The sequence below is a fragment of the Antennarius striatus genome, chromosome 19, assembly GCF_040054535.1.
Source record: "Antennarius striatus isolate MH-2024 chromosome 19, ASM4005453v1, whole genome shotgun sequence".
Classification (NCBI taxonomy): domain Eukaryota; kingdom Metazoa; phylum Chordata; class Actinopteri; order Lophiiformes; family Antennariidae; genus Antennarius; species Antennarius striatus.
In genome coordinates, this window is record NC_090794.1 from 9,473,830 (window position 1) to 9,487,203 (window position 13,374).

General features: G+C 39.7%; 1 protein-coding gene across 3 annotated transcripts; it reads right to left on the minus strand.

Moving 5' to 3' along the window:
- Positions 1 to 111: 111 nt before the first annotated feature.
- fermt1 (FERM domain containing kindlin 1) lies at positions 112 to 11,610 on the minus strand. 3 transcript variants are annotated; one of them, XM_068342270.1, is made up of 17 exons: positions 11,592 to 11,610; positions 9,046 to 9,078; positions 7,315 to 7,472; positions 6,623 to 6,720; positions 6,010 to 6,145; positions 5,724 to 5,861; positions 4,682 to 4,865; positions 4,498 to 4,600; positions 4,272 to 4,379; positions 3,027 to 3,158; positions 2,785 to 2,834; positions 2,263 to 2,387; positions 1,822 to 1,928; positions 1,491 to 1,715; positions 1,163 to 1,287; positions 917 to 1,058; positions 112 to 811 (listed from the first exon to the last, which is right to left on the minus strand). In XM_068342270.1, exons 3-17 carry the CDS (start codon positions 7,463 to 7,465, stop codon positions 638 to 640), a joined length of 1,998 nt encoding a protein of 665 aa, XP_068198371.1. In that variant the 5' UTR covers positions 7,466 to 7,472; positions 9,046 to 9,078; positions 11,592 to 11,610; the 3' UTR covers positions 112 to 637. The 3 variants fall into 3 exon arrangements, with proteins under 3 accessions (XP_068198371.1, XP_068198372.1, XP_068198373.1); XM_068342271.1 differs by lacking the exon at positions 11,592 to 11,610 and having other exon boundaries at positions 7,315 to 7,469; positions 9,046 to 9,138; XM_068342272.1 differs by lacking the exons at positions 9,046 to 9,078; positions 11,592 to 11,610 and adding an exon at positions 8,871 to 8,890.
- Between the last annotated feature and the right edge of the window lie 1,764 nt (positions 11,611 to 13,374).

Genomic DNA, 13,374 nt, shown 5'->3' on the forward strand with positions numbered 1-13,374 from the left:
ATGGAAGTAAGAAATCCAGTTACCCAATACATAATAGAATACTAAACAGCCATAAAGGTATACAGAACCATATTTGCAAAATTTATTATTTTTTCCACTTTAGTCACTAGTGACATTCAATGAATTGAGATGAATATACTGTATAAAGAGCTTTATTTTTTATAGGATTTTTCAATTGAAAACAAAGGCATATATTCCCCTAAAACATTAAATCAAACATATATCTTTTCAGCCCAGTTTTATGATAAAGATAAATCTCGACTACAACAGGGGCATTATTTTTCCAGTGCAGAGTACACTATTCTGTTTACAGCAGCCTATAAAATAACAAAATTACATGACAAAAACACTACATTTTCTTGGACAGTGATTTGCAGAGTGTTCTAGGTTGTCCCTTCTACAGCAGATGGATTCCATTCCTCTAAATGTATTCACATAACCGACAAATGCTGCATGAGAAGCACAGGTATATATCCTGAGATTGTAAATAAAAAGAGACTAGACTTTTCTTCAGGGCTTAAAGACGTTTCTTTTCCCATTCAAAGGACTTCCTCATGTCTAGACTGTTTTATTTAATGTCTAAGGATCACTATGATCAGAATGAATGAACTTTACACAAACACGTCTTGGTCTTTCCTCATTCTTGGCCTCCAGTAAGTTTATGGAACAGGTCTTCATCTAGCGTTTCATTCTGGTCTTTTGATCTTGTGGAGAGGAAGATGTAACCACCAATGAATTCATGGACCACCTTGCAGTCACAGCTTAAACAGGAGAAAGCGATTGAAACATTCTGGTCGAACTCTATGGTGACCTGGAAATACATCAGAAGAAATTGAAGTCAGAGTGAACAGTACCACACAAAAGACTATCAGTGAATGAGCCGACAGATTAATAGATTAAATAAATCATCCCTCACCTGTCTTATCTCCCAATTAACATTCCACTGCTTCATATTTGCGAACCTCCATGTGGTCATAGGCAGACCAGTGGACATGTCGATACGAATCAGACGGTTGTATGAAATGCCCAGGATCTCATCCTTTTTACTGCCTTTGAATCTGCAACACAAAAGGTCAACCTTTGAAATAATTATTCATAAATGGTAATCAGATGCTGCCTGTCACCTGTTGTACGTACACTACAACTAAATAAAACCCTGTACCTGACAATGTAGTAGTTGATGCCGAACTCTGGAAGCGACTGCCAGGCCTTGATGAAGCGCATTTTGGCCTCCATGAGGGACAGCTGTGCTATGTTCTGATGGGCCTCTAGGATACGTGCTGTTAACTTGATACAACGATCAGAAGCAAATGCTTTAATTTAATTTTCAAAATTTTTAAATTTTATATACTTGATTAATCCCCAAAGGGAAATTAGTCCCTTCGGTCATCAATTAATACACAAGTGTTGCATGTTTATTAATTGATGACAGTCATATAACTGATTACAGTAATAAGACCTGCTTGAATTTTATTGGCCCTCACACATACCTGTTTGGTCTTGTGCTTCTTGGCGTAGCGTGGGGAAACAAAGCATTCAGCATTCATCTCCATGGCATCCAAGTCAGGAGCTTCCTGACCAGGGGGTGGCGCCAGGCTCTTCATCTGTAGGAAGGACTGGATGTTCCTCACCTCTGACTTATACGAGCTGTAGGCCATTGTCTTGCCTTTGGAGGCCAGAATACATGCAGCTTTCCACTTTGCGTACTGTGTCTCCTGCAGGTAGTTACAGGTGTCACAACACCAGGCCAACATTCATACATGCAGGTTTGACTCAGATTTGAAAAATCCACATCGGTATCGACAAACAAGTAGGCCTTACGTTGTCACATCGTATATACACCTCATTCATCCCGTCAGCAACTGGGAGCAGGAGCTTGATGCCGAACTTTTTGTCTGTGACGTTAACATCAGGGACCACCTCACAACCTGAAAAAAAGAGAGTTTCAAATTTAACCACAGAAGAAGAGCTGCATGATTTAAAATTGGCTAAAATCAATAGAGAATAATTATAGTTACTATAATAACTTAAACGAGAATACTGCTAATTTTTGTGGACTGTGAGAGCTGATATTTACTTCTTTACCATGAGAAAAATTTGTTTGAGTTTGTTTATCATTATCTATTATGTGTGTAACGCTATATATTCACAAAATGTCTTGTTTCTTGTTTATTAGTATTAGAAAGAAATTGCTCAAAATCATATTTGGTATGATGGCATAAAATGACAGCACAATAATAAAATTGTTTTTTTTTCTCTGACCTCGGAGGTGAAACTGCTCTATGGGTTCACCAATGGAGGCCTCCTTGTTCTTATAGTAGGAGATGGTGGTGTCCTTGAACACAAACCAGTATTCTTTGTATGGCCGCAGTGTTAGTCTTTTCGGCCTTAAATGAGGAAAAAAAATTGTTGGCATTATCTTGAATAAAATTTGTGATTTTATCTGAATAAAAGTGTGAAAAAGATGCAGAAAAATATCACAAACTAAATGAATTACACAGACAAATAGCTCAACAACAGTTTGTTAATCGATTATCACATGATAGATGACTCATTATAAAATGAACGTGAATAAACACAGTATATTTGTAAGTGGCACCTTTTTACCCATATCTCATAAATCAAATTAACAGCGCTCCAACATTACCTTCTAAGTGACTACATTTGGATGATTTTAGGGCAGTGGATGGGTGAAGGATTAAAGTTCATTTTCAGAGACATGTATATGTGAGACTTCAGTAATGATTGATCATCATGTGATAGAAATATAGGTTACAGATTTACCTAAACAGTCGGAGGGAATCTGCCAGCTCTGGAATGTCTGTAATGTCTTCCTAGGGGCAGGACAAACAACTATCAATTATCCTGTGTCTTTTCCTTACATCACTGTGTTAAGACATGCAATCACCGGAGGCCTACCATTCACTGCTGTCTAAAAACAGGTGTTCTACTGTAACAGACCTGAAAACCTTAAAATTACAGTTAATATCCACTCCAGTGTTATACCATCCAGAACACATATTTACCAGAATTCTGTCTGTGTGTCCACCTTCAAGCGTCACCTCCAGGTTGGACAGGGCAGCCTCTACTTCATCTATTTCTGGTTCGTTGGAATGGTCCAGTGGTTCACTTGACATGGTCAGCTTACAAATGTGATACTGGAAAGAAGGAAAAAATCTTACCCTTTCAGTACAAATCCCTCAAATTACACTGTAACAATGAACAAATACTTTATTTGTGAGAAGAATGAGTCAGTATAAAGTTCTCAGACACAGACTGAGAGGTCATGCAGGGCTGACATGAGTCAGAAAGAGGACAGAAGTTGTACGCTGATGTGAATCACTGATTGCAGCTGAACAGCTAAGAAATGGGCTGAAATGTATTCAAAGAATATCCCAGACAAATCTCTGCCACTGTTATCATGGTAATCTTTAGCTTTCATCTCCATTACTAAATCTTTCTTCCTATACTTGTCTTTCTCTGCCTGCCACTCCCATCCTCTCCCTTCAGACGGGGTTTCCTCGTGTCCTGACATGTCCTCACATTGGATCATGACACTAAACCCCCCGTCTGGAACAAATATTCTCAGCTCCCAGGCACAAAAACTACACTCAAAATAGATCTAGGCTACATGACTTCTATGTTGTTCATGATTGTAGCCAAATTTAAACTAAAATCATGACAAACAACCAGGAGAGTTTAGCATTAATTAGAAATGGAACCAACAGCGAAATATATTGCACTCCCCTTAATGTTATGATTTCAAATATGTGATTTTTAGATTATTCTTTTTTATTATTCTGATGATCTGGACTGAGGGAGGCCTGGTGGCGCAGTGGGTAGAACGTTTGTCCCACAACTCAAAGTTTCCAGGTTTGAGTACTTCCTGTGTGGAGCTTGTATGTTCTCCCTGTGTCTGCGTGGGATCTCTCCAGACTCTCTGGCTTCGTCCCAACTTCAAAAGCAAGCACTTCACGTGAACTGATCATTCCAAGTAGCCCATTGTTTAGAATGTGTGTGTGAGTGGTTGTTTTGTCTTTCATGTAGCTCCATAGTGCACCGCAACCCCCGTGGCCCCCACAAGCGGAGGAAGCGGATAAGAAGATGAACGAATGAATGAATGATCTGAACTGGAGAGTCATTGATAATTTGGAAATTCAGTGGCTTGATTTCTTATGAAGGACTTAGGCCGGTTATATTAAAGCAGAATAAGAGAAAATATAAACACAGAATCTTAAATCCCTTCCCCAACTGTGACGCATTTTAGTTACCTGTAATGAAGCAAACATCAACATCTCCTCCTCAGTGCAGTCGATCTCCTCCAGCAGGATGGACCACCGAGCTTGTTCATACAATTGGGTTATTCTGACCGCATCATACTAGACAAAAAAACAAGGGGACATACACACTCTAATTTAGTTCAGGCCTCTCCTATGAAGTTATATTTAGGGAGGATTTAAGAATTTACAAGTTTATTTGTCTCTGTGGGTTCCTTACTTTAGGATTGAGGTCAAAGAAGACATTGTACTTAAAGCGCAGCAATATTTTGTCTTCATCTTGGATGCCTTGCTCCATAAGAGAACGAGATGAGTCCAACCACCTGTCAATCACAGCATTAAGTGCTAAGATGAGCTGCGGGTGGAAATACAATCCACATCTATTTTGGGGTTTTTTCGTTTACCCTGCACTGTTGGTTGCTTTGTCTATCAGTGAGAGCTGCTGGTACATCTTGGCCAGCTCAGCAGGTGGCAGGTTTGGCTGACAGTCAGCAAGAGGGTTTTCACCAAACCAAAGGCTGGTGGCAGATGCCGGCATCCCGTTCTCTGGGTCATAGGTTGCTGTCATCGTCTTACTGTACATCGGGCCTTGTGTGAAGAGAACAGAGGATTAAACCATTAAAATTTACTTTGTCAAAGCCTGCTGGGATTATGCACAACGTCAAAGCAATGAATTTAAAGGAATCATAAAAGGAACTACACTCCGTCTCCCTCACAATAGATGTGAGTCAAAAATCCAACAACTAGAAATCCTAGAGAAAAAAAAACATACCACATCATGACAATCCACACACAGTGAATCGTGTGAGTAAATTTGATATCACTGACAGCGACAGAGATCAAACATCTTCATTAGAGCGATAAATGAGCTGCCATAGGACCCCCCATTGGATGCTGCGCTTACGAGTGACACAGTGTTTGTTTGAGAAATTTTGAACACGACAGCAACCTGAATGATTCCCTCAGATCTCACAGATGTAAACTGGTTTGTCAGAGCTCAGTAATATATTTGTCATTTTTTTTCTCCAGCAGCAGAGATGATCACAGAAATGAAGATGCTAGCCCTGATGTGTCTGAAAGCTGAAATAAAGGACATGTCATGTAGTGATGTATTAAAACGTATATGATGAACACATTTATCACTGACTGCAGTAATTATTCATATATTAAATTACTGTATTATTATTATGTAATAATAAATGAATTCATTCATCAAATAGTAATTTATTGTTACACATTTGGTTAATTATTTGAAATGAAAAAACCCATATTACAGGACAGCCTTACACTGCGAAAATACAGAAGGCATAATTAACTACTAAATATTTAATTTGCACCAAACCTTTTGCTGGATGCAGCAGATATCTTCTAAATTTATGGGGGGTTTTATGTGCTGTTAAACAATTGATTATGATCTTGCAGTAAAAGCCGTGTTTTATCCAGTACCTGTGCCTCCCGGTCCACCGCTCAGTAAATCGATATCCCAGATGTCATCCAGTGATGAGTTCTTGTCCTTCTTCTTTTTCTTCTTGGAGGGATCATCTGGAGGCTTCAGCAGGGACAGTTCCTCTGACCTTCTAATGTCTGAGGTGGAGCGAGATGTAGGGATCAGGAAGAGTACAGAAGGGAGGTAGAATTGAATTTGACTTCAACTGAAGATGATCTAAATGATGATGAACAAAAGTAGCATGGACCAAGGGTCCCTGATATTAGAAATTAAGGAGAAACTCACTGAGTATTCGACAGATCTCCACCACTGCTTTGAAGACCACACTAGAGAAGCAGACCATCATTTTGATCGTTTTCATATTAGGTAGCTGCAGCAGCACGGGTTTGTGCTGGGGTGTGTAGCGCAGGTCAGCATCAGCCTGTGAGATAAACTCTTCAGTTTTAGCTGAACTTAGCGCACCTTCACCTGTCAATTTACATGTAGTACTTTAGCGTCATATAGTATCAGAATACATTTTTGTGAATGGACACCAAAATTGCCTGATCTTGAGGGGGACCTACTTCATAAAGATATTTCTGAATTTTTTTAGCATAAATTATAACATTAGTACTTCCATTAAACAGCAGGGCCTTTAATATATGCCTATATTTCTTTTAGCTACTGAAATGATTTAATGCGCCATATGCTTTTATATAATGGATTTTAAAAAGGTTCATGTTAGGCTTAAAGTATAAAAGCATCCAGTGCTCTACCTTCCTTATGGAGCCACAAGCACATGTAAAGAACATTTGTATTACTTGAAACTGACTAATTGTGCCATTGCTATTACCACTATTAATTGTTTTATTTTTCTCTGGAAACTGTTTTGATTTTTATGTCCACACTGTCACTATACCTGGATTCCATACTTGTCCAATGTCCAGTGGGTTTTGAGCAGCCAGCAGTTTCTTTGCTCCCACCACAAGGCATGGTCTGACCAGTCCTGAGGAGCCTCTGCAGACCATTTTATGTTATTAAGACCGCCTTATTGCACATATTTACATGGTATATTTAACAAGCACTACACCTAATAACACAAACATTCCCAAGTGAGTAAATGGCTTATCACATTAAATATGGTGTTATGACTCTACCTGACATTCCACTGATGACCAGCTACTACTATGATAACTCATCTACTATGTCTCATGCTCTTTAAACCGTCTTTTTAAAGTTGCCTTTGTGCATTGTGAACACCTACATTTATACAGGGAGCTATAAAGAGATATCAGATCAGATTCTTGCTGAACTTTGGCCCCTTGGGCTACAGCAGTCAATGCAATGGGACAAAAGAATGGCGCTGCTGTGTAGTAAAAACGCAGGGCAAACAAGGGTGTGGTTTCTGTTGCAGCAGCAGGGGGAGGTTCAGATATAAAATCAGACAGGGAAAAAAAAGTGTATTTCTTGATGTGTATTTCTCATCTTTTCCTTCAATGTCACTCCTGGAAAAATGAGGTTTTGTCCTTTGCTTAAGGTTCCTCTAAAATGAGACACTATATGCAATTAATAGAGTTAGATCACAGTTTTCTATCAATTCAGGACACTTACTGATCTTTTCCACCAATTTAAGCATAAGGCCTCCAATGTGCAAGTCTCCCTTCACCCTCAACTTGAATTTCATGGACTCATCTCCAACTTTCTGATCCACCTGCACGGATAGCTCCCACGATGTTTCCCCATACTCCGCAGCTGTGATCATGATCCTGCTATAAGAACAAAAGGATGAGACAGTGCAGAGATTACAGACAGGATGCTCTGAGCTTCAGATATCTCTATCACTGGAGAGGGGGAGTGGGGATTTACTGTTATCCTCAATTAAAGACAAGGTGTGGGAATTTTGCTATGTTGATTCCTTCCTGCTTTCTTTGTTTGGAAAATTGGGAAACATCTGGGATGAAAACATGACTCAACAGATTAAGTGTTTCCCAATATCCTGTGGGAATGTCCTAATAAACCTGGTCAGCAGTTAACAAACCAGGGTCTTTCAGCATTTCTGTTCTAAATTGGATCCAGCAGAGCAGATTTTAACCCAGCTGCCTCATCTGCAGTACCTCTGCAATGATACTGCAGCCCCTGAAGTACTCCTCTCAGCCAATAGATTTATAAATAAGATATCAGTGAGCATACAAACTGGCAGAAGTACTGGCAGGAAAAAGAGATGAAAATGCAGAAATAACAGCGGTACAGTACTTCCCCTGCGCAGGGAGGCATATTTAATGGTGAAGAATTATTGGATTCAAATTGTGAGAAAATACAATGAAAGACATCAGGCAGCTAAGAAAGAGGAGGAGAGTGGAGGATGAAGAGGGGAGGGCATAGCTGTGGAATGCATGACGAGCACAGACACGAATTTGTTGCATGAGAGACGGTGCAAAACCAAAATCTCCACAAACTGTCCTATTCTCTCTTCATTTCACATCAGCAATCATAAAAACAGAACACAGGCTCTCATCTGGACTGGGGCATCCAGCAGAGACAGACATTTCATTTGTCTTGGGGAGACCGGAGGAGGTGAATGGTGTGAAACTGTGTTGCCAGGAGGCCAAGATTAATGCGTACACTTTTTCTTTTACCTGCAGGGTACAGTTAAAAGACTCAGCTTCTAGGATGTGTTCTTGAAACAGCTTCTATTCACACTCTCCACAAAAAAATTATAAATAAAATTTATTTTTCAAACTAAACATACAATAAATCAATGAGCGCCAATGCAGCATATGTGAAATGCGTTTAAGATACTTTCATCTTAAATCCAAAGTAATCACTTTGCATTGAAACAGTTGATTTGATATTGGAATAAGTACAATAATGCAGCAATGGAAAAACTACACACACACACACACACACACACACACACACACACACACACACACACACACACACACACACACACACAACAATATATTAATAATATCTATTTATATATTTTTTCTGAAAAATAAAAGTAGATAAATAGATGTCAATGGCCCCTGGGGTAAAGAATATTTTTGGGGTCAAAAACACCAAATTATGTAACCAAGTTACTTAAAGGTTGTTTCGTTCAGAAATTGATCCACTATTAGAACAGACTAATTACACAACAAAGTCGCACAATAATTAATAACTACCGTGTATGTCGACACAGAGGTTACCACAGGTCCTCTGCTGGTCCCACCTGGACTCTATGATCTCATTGTTTTCGTGGATTTCAGAAGTTTGTTTTGCTTTGTATTAATTTTTCAATCCTATAAAGTTTCACAGACGAAGCAACGTGAAAGTGAAAAAAAATGAAACCGGCCTTACCTTGGTTTCAAGTTTTCTATCAGCGATGTATTCCTAAAAAAAAAAATCTTGTTTAGTGGAAGAAAGCAGGAATGAGACTCGATCGGGAGCTAAACACGCCCTGGTCCGACAGGTAGAGGAGGAGGAACCGCTGGAGGAAATGAGTGAGCGTTACAGCACCGGGCTAAGCTGACTCAACACAAACACACTCTATTACAACAGGTTTTATTACAAATGGTAGTGATATGAATTCAAAACTGCTCTATATTAGGAGTAAGAAATAATAATAATTTTTTAAAAAGGGAAATGCATTGTTTTTTTGTAGATCTGGATAAAGCTTATGACAGGGTGCCCAGAGAGGAACTGTGGTATTGTATGAGGAAGTCTGGAGTGGCAGAGAAGTATGTTAGAGCAGTGCAGGACATGTATGAGGACTGTAAGACAGTGGTGAGGTGTGCTGTAGGTGTGACAGAGGAGTTCAAGGTGGAGGTGGGACTGCATCAGGGATCAGCTCTGAGCCCCTACTTGTTCACTATGGTGATGGACAGGCTGACAGACGAGGTTAGACAGGAATCTCCATGGACTATGATGTTTGCAGATGACATTGTGATCTGCAGTGAGAGCAGGGAACAGGTGGAGGAGAAGCTAGAGAGGTGGAGGTTTGTCCTGGAAAGGAGAGGAATCGAGGTTAGCCGCAGTAAGACAGAGTACATGTGTGTGAATGAGAGGGACCCAAGTGGAAGAGTGAGGTTACAGGGAGAAGAGATCAAGAAGGTGGAGGATTTTAAGTACTTAGGGTCAACAGTCCAGAGTAATAGAGAGTGTGGAAAAGAGGTGAAGAAGTGTGTACAGGCAGGATGGAACGGGTGGAGAAAAGTGTCAGGTGTGATGTGTGATAGAAGAGTTTCAGCTAAAATGAAAGGAAAGGTGTAAAAAACTGTTGTGAGACCAGTGATGTTGTTTGGTCTAGAGACAGTGTCACTGAGGAAAAGACAGGAGACAGAGCTGGAGGTAGCAGAGATGAAGATGCTGAGGTTCTCTTTGGGAATGACCAGGATAGATAGGTTCAGGATTGAGTACATCAGAGGGACAGCACATGTTAGAGGTTTTGGAGATAAAGTCAGAGAGGCAGACTGAGATGGTTTGGACATGTCCAGAGGAGAGATAGTCTATATATTGGTAGAAGGCAGGTAGGAGGCCTAGAGGAAGACCAAAAAGGACATGAAGGTAGTTGGTGTGAGAGAAGAGGATGCAGAGGACAGGATTAGATGGAGGCGACAGATTCGCTGTGGCGACCCCTGAAGGGAAAACCCATAAGGAGAAGAAGAAGAAGATAGTACTGCTCTGTTACAAAAAGCCCATTAACTATTGATGGCTAACATTTATAGATAGATAGATAGATAGATAGATAGATAGATAGATAGATAGATAGATAGATAGATAGATAGATAGATAGATAGATAGATAGATAGATAGATAGATAGATAGATAGATAGATAGATAGATAGATAGATAGATAGATAGATAGATAGATACTTTATTAATCCTGGAGGAAATTGTATATATCCACTGCTCAGGCATTACATCAGGTGTTTGCTGCCACACTGGTATTGCCACTGTTGTAACTTTTTAATACACAGGTGTCAGTCTTGGTTTTGTACATGATAATGGACTGTTCTCTGGCGCAGCTACTCGGTTATTAGGTGAAATGTATGTGAAGCCTGCCACCCTCTGGTTTCTACTGGTTCTGTTAAATCTGTTTTTTTGGTGCTATGTGTTTGAATAGATAACACAATTTAGATTACAATTTTTGAACACGGGGTTTTTCAGGAAATTTTCTCAAATGCCCATGAAACAATTGATAGATTAACACGAAACTAGATGGACGACTGGGTGGAGGGCATGTTTATCAATTAATTCTTGGTGGATTCTCATGAATCCTGATTGAATCCATTACATTTCTGAATATTTCCAGATAAACCAATGGATTGATGATTTCCTGGTAGTGCAAATGACTTGGAAAGTAGGGTTACCAAGTCATTTGCGATCCCTTTTATGATAAAAGGGGTTGCTTGGCTTTGGCAGAGGTTTGGCACTTTGGCACTGTACAACTTTTGATGTCAACTCATTAATACTCCATTAACTGATTTTTTTATTAATTAATCAGCTTAATATTGATTTATTCTGCAATGGTTTTATGTTCCAGGCACCTTTCTAATTAGTACTCAATTTAATCTTGAAATCATAGGACAAGGGGAAAAGAAGTCACAACTGAGAAATTTATAAACTAATAAAATGTTCTTTATGTTATGGCTGACAGTCAAAAAGTTGCCATTCAAGTCTCAATAGACAAATACATTTTATTTTAATGTATTTTATTTTATTGACACAGTGGTTAGCGCTGCTGTCTCACAGCAAGGAAGTTCCTGTTTGTATTCCTTTCTATATAGAGTTCATATGTTCTCGCTGTGTCTTTGTGGGTTTTCTCCAGGTTCACCCAAAAACATGCAATTTGGGTGAACTGGTCACACACCGAATTTGTTTTTCATGCCCCATGATGAGCTTACGTCTTATCAGGGGTGTACCCCACCCCATCTGTAGTCAGCTTGGATAGGTTCCGGCAGACTCCTGACCCAAAAGGCAGATAAGCAGCTGTAGACAAGACGATTACAGTTATCTACAAGCAAAAAGATAGATACATGTTTTTGTATCATAAACTATTGTTGTCATACTATTGCTAGAAAATTAACTGGCCCATTGTGTTTACATGAGTAAATGAGTTAATTCTATTAACATCATGAAAAGTTTAAATAATCTGAAATGATTTTCGGTCAAATAAACCAATTGATATGAGCTGTTAATTCATTTAGTGCAGTTGCTGCCACAAAGTGGCGCCATCACACCATACATTAGTTGGAAGATCGAGCGCTCCTAAATATGTCAGCTTGTTCTGAGAGAGAAGTGCCAACAATCTGAAGTTCTTCACATGTATGTTTAAGACAATGAAATGAGGATATTCAAACAATCTTCACTTATCAGAAAATATTTAAAAGAATCAGTCGCCCAACTGAAAGAGAGTTCTGTTGAGTAACCTGTGACATATTATGACCTGCCTTACTTATTACTATGAAACTTTTTTTTTTACAAAAACTGCCAGAAATTATGAATACCTGGAATTGTGCCTTACCCTATATAGGATGATGTCATACAATTGATAAAAGGAGGAAATTATGTTTTTATATTGTGCCATCAAGGCCACAGCTTGTTGCTGCGGAGCACTGGGCCTTGAATATGTAAGGACACTGCAGCAGCATGGTTGGTGCTTATGACATAAAACTGAGTCTCCAGTTGAAAGGCATTTTCTTTTCTTCAATTTGATCATTTTGACCACACCCTACAGATTAAGTTTAGCAAACATGTCTGTGAGCCTGTCTGAGCTCTTAGTTCCAACTAAGTGTTCATTGCTGGCACATGAGGGCGTCTTCAGTCCTTGTGTAAGACAGGAAATGTAAATTCCATGACAAAAACAAACAAATAAACCCTGGGCCTCATAAACTGTCTCATTGGTGGACAGACACATGGAAAATAACATCATTTGGATCTGTCAGACCTGGCTGTGGTACAGACCACCTAAAACCATGTCCATGTCATTGTGACACCTGTGGCTCTAACGGCAAAGGAGTACACACAGCCGAAGCTGAAGGAAAGGACAGCTATCGGGTTAGCTTTACTACAGTTCCTGAGAGAATGATAAAATGTAGTCTTTGAGGAGTGATGAAGAGAGAGAGAAGGAAAAATTTTGGACTGTGGTTTTAGACTCAATAAATTACATCTACTGCCTGAAGCAGGTCTGAGCCTACTTGGAAGCGGGTGGGAAACAACATCTGTAGAAGCCTTTGCCGGCTTTCTGTATTTATGGAAAGAGAAACCTCCTGGTGACCTGGGAACACGCTTACCCAATTAGCAGCCTCGCCGATGGATCAAATGGAAGTGAAAACATTCACTGCTGTGACGGAGACGCATCACAATGCCCCATTCATGCTGTCGAGCCCCATGCTTTTGGGGTGAGGTGGGGTGGGAGGGTTGTTCTTTGAAGGATGTAGTGGGGAGGTTGGACAGACGAAAGAGAAATATTAATGCAAAAAGAAACTAACTTACCTCATGCCTTCTTTGACTTGTCAATGGAGGCTTCGTTCATGACTTAATATGGTTTCGGAGGTAAACACTGTTCTAAGATATTATTTTCACAAGGTTACAGAGCACCGCTCACCTCAGCGCTTCACATCCCTTTAACCACACCCCCTACGTTGGATTGGAGGCCCTCACCTCTACAATCCAGTACAACCTCTG

Excerpts from the sequence above, each read along its gene's own strand:
- fermt1 (XM_068342270.1), bottom strand. The coding sequence starts at position 7,465 with ATGATCACAGCTGCGGAGTATGGGGAAACATCGTGGGAGCTATCCGTG. Across the intron at positions 2,388-2,784 it reads GATTCCCTCCGACTGTTTAG|GCCGAAAAGACTAACACTGC; the intron begins GTAAATCTGTAA and ends TCCTCATTTAAG. Across the intron at positions 1,288-1,490 it reads AGAAGCACAAGACCAAACAG|TTAACAGCACGTATCCTAGA; the intron begins GTATGTGTGAGG and ends CGTTGTATCAAG.